Source organism: Oncorhynchus clarkii, chromosome 16, assembly GCF_045791955.1.
Source record: "Oncorhynchus clarkii lewisi isolate Uvic-CL-2024 chromosome 16, UVic_Ocla_1.0, whole genome shotgun sequence".
NCBI lineage: Eukaryota > Metazoa > Chordata > Actinopteri > Salmoniformes > Salmonidae > Oncorhynchus > Oncorhynchus clarkii.
Genome location: NC_092162.1, coordinates 52,628,217 through 52,645,015, shown reverse-complemented (window position 1 = coordinate 52,645,015; position 16,799 = coordinate 52,628,217). Strand labels below are relative to the sequence as shown.

Genomic DNA, 16,799 nt, shown 5'->3' with positions numbered 1-16,799 from the left:
CTTTGTTGTAGAGCGTTTAACACAAAATCCGGGGAGGGGCCAGCTGAGTATTAGACTGTATCATCTGCATATAAATGGATGAGAGAGCTTCCTACTACCTGAGCTATGCTGTTGATGTAAATTGAGAAGAGCGTGGGGCCTAGGATCGAGCCTTGCTGTACTCCCTTGGTGACAGGATATGGCTGAGACAGCAGATTTTCTGACTTTATACACTGCACTCTTTGAGAGAGGTAGTTAGCAAACCAGGCCAAAGACCCCTCAGAGACACCAATACTCCTTAGCCGGCCCACAAGAATGGAATGGTCTACCGTATCAAAAGCTTTGGCCAAGTCAATAAAAATAGCAGCACAATATTGCTTAGCATATAGGGAGGGAAAGGAGAGTTTAGTGAGATAGGGAGATGAGGGTGGATTCCCTCTCTCTCTCTCCACTCTCCCTCTCTCCATTCCTCTCTCAGCAGCAGACAAATAAATCATATATGCCATTTAGCAGACACTTTTATCCAAAGCAACTTAGAGTCATGCATGCATGGATTTTACATTTGGGTGGTCCCGGGAATCAAACATACTACCCTGATGTTACAAGCGCCGTGCTCTACCAACTGAGCTTACAAAGGACTGCAGATAACAGCTGGGCTGCTGCATCCTGGAGATACTATACACATAGAAACCGTCTCCATGTGTCAGCCAGGCAGGCTCCCGTTCAGAGACGCTTGCTCATGGAGTTCCAGGAAGTGTTGTTGATCCCTATGCCTGCTGCCTGCTCAGCACGGCACTAGCAGGAGCGTGTGTGGATGCCCACAATGTGGATTATACTGTAACCACTGTCGTGCAGAGGTTGGCTCTTTAACAGCTGGGGAGCCTTTTTATATATACACAGAATGGAAGAAGATGTACTATTCTCTGTTTCTGGAGGCTGCAACAGGAAGGATAACAACTAGATGATAGGTACATAAAAGTGCACCAGTTGGGTGAGCCTGTTAGCTGATACTGCAATACTGGATCCCATCACCATTTAAATAGCAAAGATTTATAGTATATACTCTATATAGTATATACTCAATGCTTTCATAGAGTATGCTCTCCTTTGTAAACACTTTCTTAGCTCATTAAAGTAGAAAATACAATATCTCTTTAAGACATACTTTACAGTAAAGTCAGTAAGGCATCGGCTAATCAAGTTGGCAACGTCACAAATGGCAGCCTATTCCCTAAATAGTGCTCTACTTTTGAGCAGAACCCTATGAGCCCTGTTCAAAAGTAGTTCGGAATAGGAATAGGGAATAGGCTGCCATTTGTGACGTAGCCATGGCCAATGCTTTACACACTCCCCCATCCTGCGCTTACTGCCAACATGCAAAACCCTGATGATAAAATGTACAGGGAAGTCTTTGGAAAACGGCAGTGTGAGGAACAGTTAGAGCTGTGACAATGCTGACAGGCAGGATCAGAGAGCGAACAGGGATCTGTTTCAGCACGCACACACACACACTCCAATGCACGCATGCATGCAAATACACATACGCGCATGTAGACACACACATACACACACACACACACTCCAATGCACGTATGCATGCAAATACACATACGCGCATGTAGACACACACACACACACACACACACACACACACACACACACACACACACACACAAATACATGAAAGACACCCTTTTGATGGTTAAATGTCTCCTTTTGATTTTGTCTGACTCTGTCCAGTGGACCACAGAGAATAGAGGGCATCTCAGGAGGTAGGAGGGCTGGCTGATAGATGTTTGAAGGCTGGGACTTGACCATAATGTACCAGTCACTCCCCCCTACATACACACTGACTGTATGCCTGTCACATCCTCTAGTGCCAGCTGGGGCCTCTCTCACCAATGCTAAAACCGCTCGTTGGGTGACCCTAGACGGTGATTTTTTCCAACTATTGGTTAAGGTTAAGATTGGGAGAGAGCAAGCTGATCCTAGATCTGTACCTAGGGGGAACTCAATGTGTTTTTTCCTCTTTACATATCAAAGCATTATATTTATTGGGAGGTGCAGGCAGACAAAGCAGTGTATGGAAAGGAGCTTAACTGCGAGAGGGAGAGTCCTCTCATTGAATGTGTGTTAAGTTAACAGGCCATTAATAAAGGCTGTTGTTTACTGCCAATGGGGCCCAATCACCATAAAGCATCAAAGTCTAAAAACAGAGCCTGGAAACCTCCCAGAACGCTAATGAAAGAGGCATTGATTTGACCATGCAGTCCGTCTCCCCGCCTGTCCCCCTTCTCCCTTCTACAGTACGGAGAGGAGAGGGCAGAGAGGGAGAGGCAAAGAAGTATAAGGAAAGAGAGAGAAAGAGAATCACAGATTTGTGTTTGTATAAAGGTGAATAAAAATGTGGTTTGTAAATAATATATTGTCTCTGTCTCTGTTGTTTTCCTTCCTTAAAAGTTAAGGACAGCATTAAAAACAGCCAAGCAACACACAAAGGGAGATACGTAGGAGAGAGTGAGAGAAATTAATTAGAGCGTGGTGGTGAACTGGGCAGTTGGTTCAGCTCAGAGTGGGCAGCACAGAGGGGCATTGTGGTTCCCAGCTGCACATTGGCTCTGATTCAGGGGCAGAGAGAATCCCCCAATGCGCACACACACACACACACACACACACACACACACGCACACACACACACACACAGGCCCTGTTTCCTGTCACCCCCTTCCTCATTCAATGAGATCAGCACTGTACCATCCTATACCAATAGACTCCCATCTCATGCTATGATGATGCAAAGAGGGAGACAAATATAGAGTAAGGGTGAAAATGAAATAATAATAATGTGCCTTGTATCATTATGTTTACATTTTCAGTATAAACTGTTTCCAGAACATTTGACATAAAGATGACAATCCACTCAAATGTTTTGGATATGTTTCCCATCTATCGTATGAATATGCACCCTTGACATGTCACCTCCTTTCCATATAAACAATTAGAACCAGGCAGTTGGATTTGCTTTTGGACTGAACAACCTATTATAGTGCCCTGTGATATACAGTCACACACACACACACACACACACAGACACACAGACACACACACACACACACACACACACACACACACACACACACACACACACACACACACACACACACACACACACACACACACACACGGTTCTTTGTTATGATCAAATCTGCACCTTATGTTGTTGTTGGCCCAACAGAACATCATGCACTCATCTGGATAGGGTCTGCGTTTATCCCTAACTGTGTTTAATGGCCTTCCAACCGCTCAGAGGAACACAACTTTCAAGGGCCAGTGCAGTCAAAAACGTGATTTTCCTGGGTTTTATATATATATTTCCACACTATGAAGTTTGAGTAATAATATGAAATTGTGAAAATTATGATAATGCCCTTTCAGTGTAAGAGCTGTTTGAAAAGACCGCCTGAGTTTTGGCCTGCCTGGTGACATCGCCAGGCGGTAAATTAGTTAACAGACCAATAAGAAAGAGAGTTCCAATAACAGCTAGTTTTCAGTTTGTCCCTCCCCACTCAGACCACTACCAGACAGTCTTAGCAAAGTTGTTGCTTGGGAAATTCCCTTTGCTAAGAAGCATTTTTTGTTTCATTTGGACCCTTTTCATTGAAAACAATCCCAGTGAGGTACTTAATTGTCACCCAGAAATGATTTGATAATGAGTTAGAAACGGGTGCATTGAACCTTTTAAGAAGATCAGCCGGTTATAACAGTCTTGTTCGGTAGCGACATGTCAACACATGATTATCTCAGAGCTGCTCTCTGCTCCACTCCTACACATATTAGTGATAATGCTGGGTCATACTATCCAAATAATGTGTTACTTACTGCTGTAACACATTCGTGATAAGCTACAGTATGGTGTGATTTATTACTGTGCTGTGAAGACACCATTAGTAGAGAGCCATACATTTCTTAGGCATATATACGTGGTCATACTTTAAATAAATGACTTTTTACAGTGTGAAGGCTTTATAGGGCATTTATAGTATGACTCATTTAGTCCTTTAGTGTGACTCTGGATCATGGCATGTGGATCATACTGATGCTGACCACCCTCCCTCATGTCTTCTCTCTCTTCTCTCCTCCTTTGGACGTCAGGTGGCTAAAGACGTGTCCATCCGGCTGCACAACGAGTTGGACTCTGTGGAGAAGAAGAGGGGTCGTCTGGAGCAGGAAAACGAGGAGCTGAGGGTCAGGCTCCAGGACCTAGAGGTGGCCAAGCAGGTCCTGCAGGCTGAGATGGAGAAGCAACGAGAGGTAAGACATAGTGGACTGCCAGGCTGGGAGGGGTGGGATTGGGCTGAGCTGGGTTTACTATGGTCGGGCCGTGTTGAGAGGTAAGACATGATGTACTGCCGGGCTGAGTTTGGTTTGGCTCGGTTGGGTTGACCACGGCTTTGTCTAGCTGGACTGGGTTTAGCTGGGTTTGGCTATAGCTTACACTGTGTTGAGATGGCTAGGTTAAGTAGGCTTTCTTCAATGATCCATATACATTCACCGGGCTTGGAATAAAAACGTTGAAGTTTGGGACCTCATACATGGTCAGACTGAACCACAATGATATGTTGTCCAGTATGTTGTGTAGAATGAAGAAGTGGGCGGTTTGAGTTTTTTTGATAGAGAGTTGTGTTTTTGTTTGGACTGCTAACCATTTGGCGGTATGTTTACTGGACAGAGTTTAATAGAAAACCGTGGGAGGAAGCTGCTTTGTGCAAGTCTTTCTATCCTCATAAAAGCTTCTGTTAAAAACACTCTTTACTCTCTACAGATATTGCGTTATGCTCAGTTAATGCTCTCAGGAGAAATCAAATGTCCTCTTCTCTCAATCTCTGCCCTCCCTCTGTGTTAACTAATCTGGAGTGGACAAAAGGAGGCCCCTCTTTCCTGCCGTCCCTTTATGGATGAGAGGAGAGCAGGGAGGGGGGCTGATCACTGACCGTAGCCTTGGCCAAGATCTCAGAACCGGGGCTGGCTAGGTGGGTAGCTGGCTGTCTTGCTGACTGCGAAACAAACTCACTCTCACTGGATGGCTGACTGGCTGTTTGGCTGGCTGGTTGGTTGACTAGCTGTGTGGTTGGCAGGCTATGCTAAACGGGGTACCGCTGCTGTATTGTGCTTGCCCCATGGAAAAGAGAATTCTTTGCATAGCTGACACTTCTGATCCAGGACTGTTATGTGTGCCTGTCTATCCCTGGCTTCACTGCTTCACTACCCACTCTGTCTCTGTTCTCAGTCAGTTAGGAATGTCTCTGTTGAGAGAGAGAGAGAGAGAGAGAGAGAGAGAGAGAGAGAGAGAGAGAGAGAGAGAGAGAGAGAGAGAGAGAGAGAGAGAGAGAGAGAGAGAGAGAGAGAGAGAGAGAGAGAGAGAGAGAGAGAGAGAGAGAGAGAGAGAGAGAGAGAGAGAGAGAGAGAGAGAGAGAGAGAGAGAGAGAGAGAGAGAGAGAGAGAGAGAGAGAGAGAGAGAGAGAATAAAGGTAATAAAAGGAGGTTTGTAAATAATTGATTGGTATTCTGTGGCTCCTGTCTGGGTGTGTAAGTGATGCTGCTGTAGTATTGAGCTCGACCAGCTGCTTTGCCTGGCTAGCCCATTGGGTTCTGCTGCTAGTTGATCTGCCTCCTGTGATATTAGACAAGCTGCTTTACCTGGCTAGCCCATTGGGTTCTGCTGCTAGTTGATCTGCCTCCTGTGATATTAGACAAGCTGCTTTGCCTGGCTAGCCCATTGGGTTCTGCTGCTAGTTGATCTGCCTCCTGTGATATTAGACCAGCTGCTTTGCCTGGCTAGCCCATTGGGTTCTGCTGCTAGTTGGTCTGCCTCCTGTGATATTAGACAATCTGTTTAAAAAACATTTTAGGCTCTCAGTCTTTCATCATGTAAATGGACTATAATGCATCAACCATCCACACTTCTAAACCAATTTAAATAGTTTTGGGTCAAGAGTAGGGGAGTCGGGGACCGCTGAGGCTAAGTTAGGACAGCTCTCTCTCTCTCGATGATGATGATGATTAGATACATTTGAGTGGTTTTGGCTGCCTGGTTCTACTGCACTACTATGACCAGACACATGTTTGATAAGCAGAGATTGCACAAAATGGACAAAGGAAAGTGGAATGATTGCAACCCCTTCCCTTTCCAAAAGAGACACAGAACACTGCTGATGAAGTTATTATCTCCTATCCCTGCTCATTCCCCCTCTCATTCCAAGAGCATTGATTCCCATTCCAGCTTTTTTGACCCTCTGAAGGTGATGAAGCTGGATTTGATGGAGGGGGGTCTGTGGTAGGGAGGGGAGGGGTTGTGGGGTTGGGTCCTGCAGCAGCTCCAACTGAGATGAATGGAGACAGAGGTGGGCCTAAATGTATGGGGTCCTTGCAGGGGGAAGGAAATCAGGGAAGATACTGCCCTTAATTGGAAACCTGAATGGTGAAAGGGCGAAGAAAAATTCCACAGGGCATATTTCCCTTCTTTCTTTCTCTCTCTTTAACTTGTTTTCCCTCTGTTTCTTTTTCTCATTCTCACTACCTCTCTCTCACTTTCACTCCCAGTCTCTCTCTCTTGTTCTCCACCAGTCTCTCTCTCTTTCTTGGAGGTTGTGGGCAGACTGGGCAGTGTTTTCTGTTTACTGGTGTGTTTATTTGTGGACTCTCATTACCCCAGAACAGTGTGATTTTCTGGGCTCTCATTACCCCAGAACAGTGTGATTTGTGGGCTCTCATTACCCCAGAACAGTGTGATTTGTGGGCTCTCATCACCCCAGAACAGTGTGATTTGTGGGCTCTCATCACCCCAGAACAGTGTGATTTTCTGGGCTCTCATTACCCCAGAACAGTGTGATTTGTGGGCTCTCATTACCCCAGAACAGTGTGATTTGTGGGCTCTCATTACCCCAGAACAGTGTGATTTGTGGACTCTCATCACCCCAGAACAGTGTGATTTGTGGGCTCTCATTACCCCAGAACAGTGTGATTTGTGGACTCTCATCACCCCAGAACAGTGTGATTTTGTGGGCTCTCATCACCCCAGAACAGTGTGATTTCCTGGGCTCTCATTACCCCAGAACAGTGTTTATTTTGTGGGCTCTCATCACCCCAGAACAGTGTGATTTCCTGGGCTCTCATTACCCCAGAACAGTGTGATTTGTGGGCTCTCATTACCCCAGAACAGTGTGATTTGTGGGCTCTCATTACCCCAGAACAGTGTGATTTGTGAACTCTCATCACCCCAGAACAGTGTGATTTGTGGGCTCTCATTACCCCAGAACAGTGTGATTTGTGGACTCTCATTACCCCAGAACAGTGTGATTTGTGGGCTCTCATCACCCCAGAACAGTGTGATTTGTGGGCTCTCATTACCCCAGAACAGTGTGATTTTGTGGGCTCTCATCACCCCAGAACAGTGTGATTTGTGGACTCTCATCACCCCAGAACAGTGTGATTTGTGGGCTCTCATTACCCCAGAACAGTGTGATTTGTGGACTCTCATCACCCCAGAACAGTGTGATTTTGTGGGCTCTCATCACCCCAGAACAGTGTGATATGTGGGCTCTCATTACCCCAGAACAGTGTGATTTTGTGGGCTCTCATCACCCCAGAACAGTGTGATTTGTGGGCTCTCATTACCCCAGAACAGTGTGATTTGTGGACTCTCATTACCCCAGAACAGTGTGATTTGTGGGCTCTCATCACCCCAGAACAGTGTGATTTGTGGGCTCTCATTACCCCAGAACAGTGTGATTTTGTGGGCTCTCATCACCCCAGAACAGTGTGATTTGTGGACTCTCATCACCCCAGAACAGTGTGATTTGTGGGCTCTCATCACCCCAGAACAGTGTGATTTTGTGGGCTCTCATCACCCCAGAACAGTGTGATTTGTGGACTCTCATTACCCCAGAACAGTGTGATTTTGTGGGCTCTCATCACCCCAGAACAGTGTGATTTGTGGACTCTCATTACCCCAGAACAGTGTGATTTGTGGGCTCTCATCACCCCAGAACAGTGTGATTTTGTGGGCTCTCATCACCCCAGAACAGTGTGATTTGTGGGCTCTCATTACCCCAGAACAGTGTGATTTGTGGGCTCTCATTACCCCAGAACAGTGTGATTTTCTGGGCTCTCATTAACCCAGAACAGTGTGATTTTCTGGGCTCTCATTACCCCAGAACAGTGTGATTTTTCTGGGCTCTCATTACCCCAGAACAGTGTGATTTGTGGGCTCTCATTACCCCAGAACAGTGTGATTTTCTGGGCTCTCATTACCCCAGAACAGTGTGATTTTCTGGGCTCTCTTACCCCAGAACAGTGTTTATTCGTGGGCTCTCATTACCCCAGAACAGTGTTTATTCGTGGGCTCTCATTACCCCAGAACAGCGTTTATTCGTGGGCTCTCATTACCCCAGAACAGCGTTTATTCGTGGGCTCTCATTACCCCAGAACAGTGTTTATTCGTGGGCTCTCATTACCCCAGAACAGTGTTTATTCGTGGGCTCTCATTACCCCAGAACAGTGTTTATTCGTGGGCTCTCATCACCCCAGAACAGTGTTTATTTGTGGGCTCTCATTACCCCAGAACAGTGTTTATTTGTGGGCTCTCATTACCCCAGAACAGTGTTTATTCGTGGGCTCTCATTACCCCAGAACAGTGTTTATTCGTGGGCTCTCATTACCCCAGAACAGTGTTTATTCGTGGACTCTCATTACCCCAGAACAGTGTTTATTCGTGGGCTCTCATTACCCCAGAACAGTGTTTATTCGTGGGCTCTCATCACCCCAGAACAGTGTTTATTTGTGGGCTCTCATCACCCCAGAACAGTGTTTATTCGTGGGCTCTCATCACCCCAGAACAGTGTGATTTTGTGGGAACAAGGCGTGAACTGCTTAGGGACACAGACTTCTTTAGCAGTCGATCCCAACAGGGCCTAATGCACTCCCTTTGTTTTGCAACCACCGCTCATTTTGCCACTACTTTTCTAGGAAACACAACACCGAGCCTGCCCCCATTGTATATGTGAATTTCAGGAAGGGCTGTTGTCCTTTGTTTGTAGGGGGCTGGGGGAAGCATGTCCTTGAGCTAGAGAAGGCCTAAGAGAGGCGAAGAGAAGGTATGTGGAGCTAAAGGACATGTGATTGTGAGCTAAGTCCTTATCAGTCACATGGTTGTTTCTCCCAATGAATGAATGGTTTTGTTCTGGGATTGAGCCATTGATTATTCAGTATTTCACAACATGCAGATGAGCTGCTGAAGGGTGTTTTCATGTGATGAGTAGTGGACAGTTAGGACTAGGACAGTGAACAACAGTGTGTTTTCTTTGGTACCTTGGACAATATTCCATCTTCTGTGTGGCACTGTGGCCCACTTTAGTTCCCACACAGTGGTGGTTATATTCAGTTAGGTTACAGTGAAATGGGTCAGAAATGACACCACAGGCACACATACAGTAGTACACACCCTGTTCCGCTGCATTAGGTGGGTTCTGAGTGCTTCTCCTCCGTGGGTCAAGCTGAGAGGTTTAATCTGGGATTCTGCACTCAGCTCCTGCCAACCAATCAGGTCACTGTGGGCAATCACTGTCACTGTGTCTGTCTGTCTGTCTGTCTGTCTGTCTGTCTGTCTGTCTGTCTGTCTGTCTGTCTGTCTGTCTCTGTCTGAGTGTGTGCTGTGTGCTCTGATTAGAACTCCTCACCTGTCTGCTAGTGGCCAAAGTGGATTGGGCTAAACTGGATCCCACCGTGCTGCAGACCTCCAGAACTGTAGACTGCTAGACCTGCAGACCGACAAACCTGTAGACTGCTAGACCTGCAGACCGACAGACCTGTAGACTGCTAGACCTGCAGACCGACAGACCTGTAGACTGCTAGACCTGCAGACCGACAGACCTGTAGACTGCTAGACCTGCAGACCGACAGACCTGTAGACTGCTAGACCTGCAGACCAACAGACCTGTAGACTGCTAGACCTGCAGACCGACAGACCTGTAGACTGCTAGACCTGCAGACCGACAGACCTGTAGACTGCTAGACCTGCAGACCGACAGACCTGTAGACTGCTAGACCTGCAGACCGACAAACCTGTAGACTGCTAGACCTGTAGACTGCTAGACCTGCAGACCGACAGACCTGTAGACTGCTAGACCTGCAGACCGACAAACCTGTAGACTGCTAGACCTGCAGACCGACAGACCTGTAGACTGCTAGACCTGCAGACCGACAGACCTATAGACTGCTAGACCTGCAGACAGACAGACCTGTAGACTGCTAGACCTGCAGACCGACAGACCTGTAGACTGCTGGACCTGCAGACCGACAGACCTGTAGACTGCTGGACCTGCAGACCGACAGACCTGTAGACTGCTAGACCTGCAGACCGACAGACCTGTAGACTGCTAGACCTGTAGACTGCTAGACCTGTAGACTGCTAGACCTGCAGACCGACAGACCTGTAGACTGCTAGACCTGCAGACTGCTAGACCTGCAGACCGACAGACCTGTAGACTGCTAGACCTGCAGAACTCCAGGTCGTAACAGAGCCTTCCCCGATAATGACTGTCTGGCTCATAAAATCAGAGCTGCTTACCCCTGGTCTAAACCTCTCCTAGCCTAATAATGATGTAGCTGGCCAGCTGTATTTGATGAGGAGCGCCCTGCGCTGGGTGTGTTCAAGGATTCTGCCAAATACAAACAAACCTGTTATGGACATTCATGGAATCAAAGTAGATGTGTTATGGAGGCACTGGATGGATGGTTGTTTTTTTGGATCATTGTGATTGATCAGGACGTCACTGTCTCAGGACAGATGTACTAGATGCATTTCTTCAACTTTTTCTTAGTCTAATGCCTGAAGGAGAGAGACAGAACATATCTTTTCTGGCCCAATAGTTACATAATTTCAGGCACAATCTTTTATTTGACCAGGTAAGTTGACTGAGAACACATTCTCATTTACAGCAACGACCTGGGGAATAGTTACAGGGAAGAGGAGGGGGATGAATGAGCCAATTGGAAGCTGGGGATGATTAGGTGACCATGAGGGTATGAGGGCCAGATTGGGAATTTAGCCAGGACAGAGGGGTTAACAACACTAATCTTACAAGTACAATGGGATCCTTAGTGACGACAGAGAGTCAGGACACCTGTTTAACGTCCAATTCGAAAGACAGCACCCTACACAGGGCAATGTCCCCAATCACTGCCCTGGGGCATTATTATATTTTTTTTGACAAGAGGAAAGAGTGCCTCTTACAGGCCCTCTAACACCACTTCCAGCAGCATCTGGTTTCCCATCCAGGGACCGTCCCTGCTTAACTTCAGAGGTAAGCCAGTAGTGGGATGCAGAGTGGTATGCTGCTGGCTTACTTCATACTAATGTTAAAACCAAGCCCCCCTCTTTGTCCACTCTATATAGAACCGCGCTCACGCTCCACGCCTCTGTAAAGTCATCCTTGGCGATTCACCAGTTTACAGTAGGCCTTTCTTCTTTTGTCCTCTATTGGTTCCGCAAGCAAGGGTGAAGGCCGATGATGTCACATCAGACCATCAGACACGTGCATGCTCATGCACCCAGGTGGACACACACACACACACATCTCACTACAAAATAAACACATACAGAACAGACTGTGTCACAAAACACATATACACATGTATCCATGTAACACATCTTGGAGCTGCACGGGCCATTTCCTCATGTATGAGTAAGGCACAGCCAACCAAACTCTGTGTTGAATTTTTCAAATACACGCACATTTACCCCCTAAGGGATCGCAAGGTAATTTCATGCTCCAATAAAAGTACACATGAAAATTGAGAAGAGTCATGTCAAGTGTGGAATGGATCCTTACACAGCGACCTGAGGCTCTAGGCTCCTACTCCTCCTCATTACAGAGTGAAAACAATGTGGACATAGAAACACAACCAGCAGACAGAAAGAATGCAGACCGCTGGACACCTGACAGGTTAGATGGAAGTCATTTTATGTCCATTATCCATCTCCTGCTTGTCTCTCCATCCCCAGCCAGCCTATCCACACCTGTACCAGTTTGCAGGGGAGAGAGAGAGAGGGAGGAGAGAGAGAGAGAGAGGGAACAGAGAGAGAGGGAAGAGAGAGAGAGAGAGGGAGGAGAGGGAAGAGAGAGAGAGAGAGGGAAGAGAGAGAGAGAGGGAAGAGAGAGAGAGAGAGAGGAAGAGAGAGAGAGGGAGGAGAGAGAGAGGGAAGAGAGAGAGAGAGGGAAGAGAGAGAGAGAGAGAGGGAAGAGAGAGAGAGGGAAGAGAGAGAGAATCACAGACTCAAAAACCATTGCTCTGTTTATCACCCCCCTGGTACATAGGTCTTCTAGCTGTTCTTTTATATCGCTCTCCTTTCTCCCCCCCTCTCTCTTTCATCCTGTTTTATAGACATTCAAATGTTTTTCATGTTAAAAGGTTAAGGTTATACACTACATAGCTAAAAGTATGTGGACAACCCTTCAAATGAGTGGATTCAGTTATTTCAGCCACATCCGTTGCGGACAGGTGTATAAAATTGAGCACTCAGCCATGCAATCTCCATAGACAAACATTGACAGTAGAATGGCCTGTACTGAAGAGTTTAGTGACATGGCACCATCATAGGATGCCACCTTTCCAACAAGTCAGTTCATTTCATTCATCAAATTTCTGCCCTGCTAGAGCTGCCCCGGTCAACTGTAAGTGCTGTTATTGTTAAGTGGAAACATCTAGGAGCAACAACAGCTCAGCCACGAGGTGTTAGGCCACACAAGCTCACAGAACGGGACCACTGAGTGCTGAAAATTGCACAATAACTGTTTGTTGGGAGCTTCATGAAATGGGTTTCCATGGCTGAGCAGCCGCACACAAGCATAAGATCGCCATGCGCAATGCCAAGCGTTGGCTGGAGTGGTGTAAAGCTCACTGCCATTAGATTCTGGAGCTGTGGAAACACGTTCTCTGGAGTGATGAATCACGCTTCATCATCTGGCAGTTGGACGGACAAATCTGGGTTTGCTAGGAGAACGCTACCTGCCCGAATGCATAGTGCCAACTGTAAAGTCTGGTGGAGGAGGAATAATGGTCTGGGGAGGTTCATGGTTCGGACTGGGCCCCTTAGTTCCATTGAAGGGAAATTTTAACGCTACAGCACACAATGACATTCTGGATGAATAGCAAAAAAAGGGGGGACCAACACCATATTAACGCTTGTGATTTTGGAATGAGATGTTCGACGGGCAGGTGAAGGGGGATCTGGGGGGATAGACGGTTTTATCGATAGCCTTACTTTTCCTCACTAAGGTTTAGTGGTGAAAATGAATTGCTCTCCAGGGTGCATCTGTTCTGTACCAGTGTGTGTGTGTGTGTGTATGTGGGTGTACATATGTGCGTGCATGTGTGTGTTTGTGTGTGTGTGATAGTGTGTGCTTTAGTGTGTGTGTGATTCTAAACAGCTCCTGATTGGAGAATTACACATGAATTATATATACTTATGTCAGAGTAATCTGCTCACTAGACCGTGTTTCATAAAGCTGCAAGATTCCGCTACAATTAACATACTGCTTCCAGCTAAGCATACGACCGAAGGGAATCATTGAGAGATCTCGCATGCAGCTCCTTTTCATATTTCCTTATCGGAGGACACAAAGGGACCCTGTCGGACATTTTCACAGGGGAAGAAACCCAAACCCAGGGATGTGTCGTGTCATTTATGATGTTTGGCACATTTATATTCTCTACGAGGAGTAGGGCCCATCAGACCGAGCTGTGATTATGTTGGAATGGGTGAAAGGCCTCATGCCCTGGCAGGTCATTTGTAAAGTCCGCCGCCACACACAATATTTATTGCTTCCCATTTTGGAAAAGGCCCATAAGTAAGCATTTCACTGTTAGTCTAACTATTCATATTTTTACCAGAAGCCTATTGGGAGATGTGGTTAAAATAAGATCCCTGTCTTCCTACCAGACAGAGGCCATGACATCATCAACATGCTGCCAGTGGCTCCTGTGTTTAATGTGATATGCAACAAGTAAATGTGAATTGGCTGTTGACATGATATTGGCTATGCTGTTGCTCTGGGTCGTGGTTGCCATGGTTACCCAAAGTCATACACCTGTTTGGCTAGGTATATTAGCCTCAAAGTCACTTCAAATTTGAAAAGGTTTTACAGAGAGGCTTACTGTATAAAGCCTATAATAGGCCTATTACAGTTCCCTAAGACAGGAAAACAACACAGCCATTTTAGCAAGTTGGTAGAATAGAACAGAGGGAAGGTACACCTGTTTAACGTCCCATTCGAAAGACAGCACCCTACAGAGAGCAATGTCCCCAAGATTCACTGCCCTGGGGCATTATTATAATTTTTTGACAAGAGGAAAGAGTGCCTCTTAGTAGTGGCTCAATGTCAGTAGTTTTGTGACTAAAGAATGTCACCACCAATTGTTTCCATCACGGCATGTTTCCATGTTTCCATCACGGCATGTACAGACCGCTGGACACCTGACAACCACTCCACAAATTTCTTGTTAACAAACTATAGTTTTGGCAAGTCAGTTAGGACATTACTTTGTGCATGACACAAGTAATTTTTCCAACAATTGTTTACAGACAGATTATTTCACTTATCATTCGCTGTATCACAATTCCAGTGGGTCAGAAGTTTACATAGACTAAATTGACTGTGCCTTTAAACAGCTTGGAAAATTCCAGAAAATGATGTAATGGCTTTAGAAGCTTCTGATAGGCTAATTGACATGGATTTCAAGGCCTACCTTCAAACCCAGTGCCTCTTTGCTTGACATCATGGGAAAATCAAAAGAAATCAGCCAAGATTGTAGAAAAAATATATAATTCTAGACCTCCAAGTCTGGTTCATCCTTGGGAGCAATTTCCAAACGCCTGAAGGTACCACGTTCATCTGTACAAAATAGTACGCAAGTATAAACACCATGGGACCACGCAGCCGTCATACCGCTCAGGAAGGAGACGCGTTCTGTCTCGTAGAGATGAACGTACTTTGGTGCAAAAAGTGCAAATCAATCCCAGAACAACAGCAAAGGACCTTGTGAAGATGCTGAAAGAAACCGGTACAAAAGTATCTATATTCACAGTAAAACGAGTCCTATATCGACATAACCAGAAAGGCCGCTCAGCAAGGAAGAAGCCACTGCTCCAAAACCGCCATAATAAAGCCAGACTACGGTTTGCAACTGCACATGGGGACAAAGATCGTACTTTTTGGAGAAATGTCCTCTGGTCTGATGAAACAAAAATAGAACTGTTTGGCCATAATGACCATCGTAATGTTTGGAGGAAAAGGGGGAGCTTGCAAGCCGTTGAACACCATCCCAATCGTGAAGCACGGGGGTGGCGGCATCATGTTGTGGGGGTGCTTTGCTGCATGGGGGGACTAGTGCAATTCACAAAATAGATGACATCATGAGGTAGGAAAATTATGTGGATATATTGAATCAACATCTCAAGACATCAGTCAGGAAGTTAAAGCTTGGTCGCAAATGAGTCTTCCAAATGGACAATGACCCCAAGTATACTTTCAAAGTTGTGGCACAATGGCTTAAGGACTACAAAGTCAAGGTATTGGAGTGGCCATCACAAAGCCCTGACCTCAATCCTATAGAACATTTGTGGGCAGAACTGAAAAGTGTGTGTGAGCAAGGAGGCCTACAAACCTGACTCAGTTACACCAGCTCTGTCAGGAGGAATGGGCCAAAATTCACCCAACTTATTGTGGGAAGCTTGTGGAAGTCTACCCGAAACATTTGACCCAAGTTAAACAATTTAATGGAAATGCTACCAAATACTAATTGAGTTTATGTAAACTTCTGACCCACTGGGAATGTGATGAAATAAATAAAGGCCAAAATAAATAATTCTCTCTACCAATTTTCTGACATTTCACATTCTTAAAATAAAGTGGTGATCCTAACTGACCTAAGACAGGGATTTTTTTTACGAGGATTAAATGTCAGGAATTGTGAAAAACAGAGTTTAAATGTATTTGGCTAAGTAAACTTATGACTTCAACTGTAGATACACAGAGATGCTGTTTGTCTGAACCACAGCTATTCTCCAGGGTTCTCTGTGTTCCCTGTTCTCCTTGTTAGTTCCTTTCAGAATGCTCCTGTCTCTCTGACTGACAGAGAATCAGTACATCCCGAATCTCGAGAAGTCTCCCACTCCTCTCGTGGGTTCCTGAAGGGCAGGCCTTATCAGATTCTTATCTAATTAGAAAAGACTATGGGGCTATATTTTTTTCTGTGTGTATTAAAAACACCCTGTTATGTACATGTCTGTCTGCATCAGGAGACTGAGAAGGAGCTGAGCTCCACTTCATCTGTCTCTATTTTTCCTTCTCTCTGTTTCTCTTTCTTTCTTTCTCTCTCTCTCTCTCTCTCTCTCTCTCTCTCTCTCTCTCTCTCTCTCTCTCTCTCTGTTTTTCTCTCTCTCCATCACTCTGTGTGGGAGTGGTGTCGTAGTGTTGAGTTGAGACCGTTCAGACAGTAGGACAGCATAGGGTCAGGATAAGAGCCTATGGCATCCGCATGCTTCCCAGCCAAAACAGTTTGGAAGAGTTCATGCATTTATTATGACAACATTTTGGGATGTTTCTGTTAGTTTTGGACTTCAGTGAGGGTTTTTTCGGCTGTTCAGGCGCACACTTTTTTTTTCGGTAGCCGAGGTCTGCGCCCCTTCGTCAGTGATTGGTCAACAGTAGGGATTCTTCAATTATGTTTTTTGTTGTCATTCAACAAAAGATTACTCGTTT

At 45.9% G+C, this 16,799-nt stretch overlaps 1 protein-coding gene across 2 annotated transcripts in view; it reads left to right on the top strand.

The window, feature by feature from the left end:
* Nucleotides 1–16,799, top strand: part of LOC139368710 (microtubule cross-linking factor 2-like) — a 75,899-nt gene that overhangs the window by 9,418 nt on the left and 49,682 nt on the right. For both annotated transcript variants that reach the window (XM_071107982.1, XM_071107981.1), the window contains exon 3: nucleotides 4,132–4,290. In XM_071107982.1, the coding sequence (XP_070964083.1) occupies nucleotides 4,132–4,290 (159 nt within the window). The remainder of the gene's footprint in view (nucleotides 1–4,131; nucleotides 4,291–16,799) is intronic.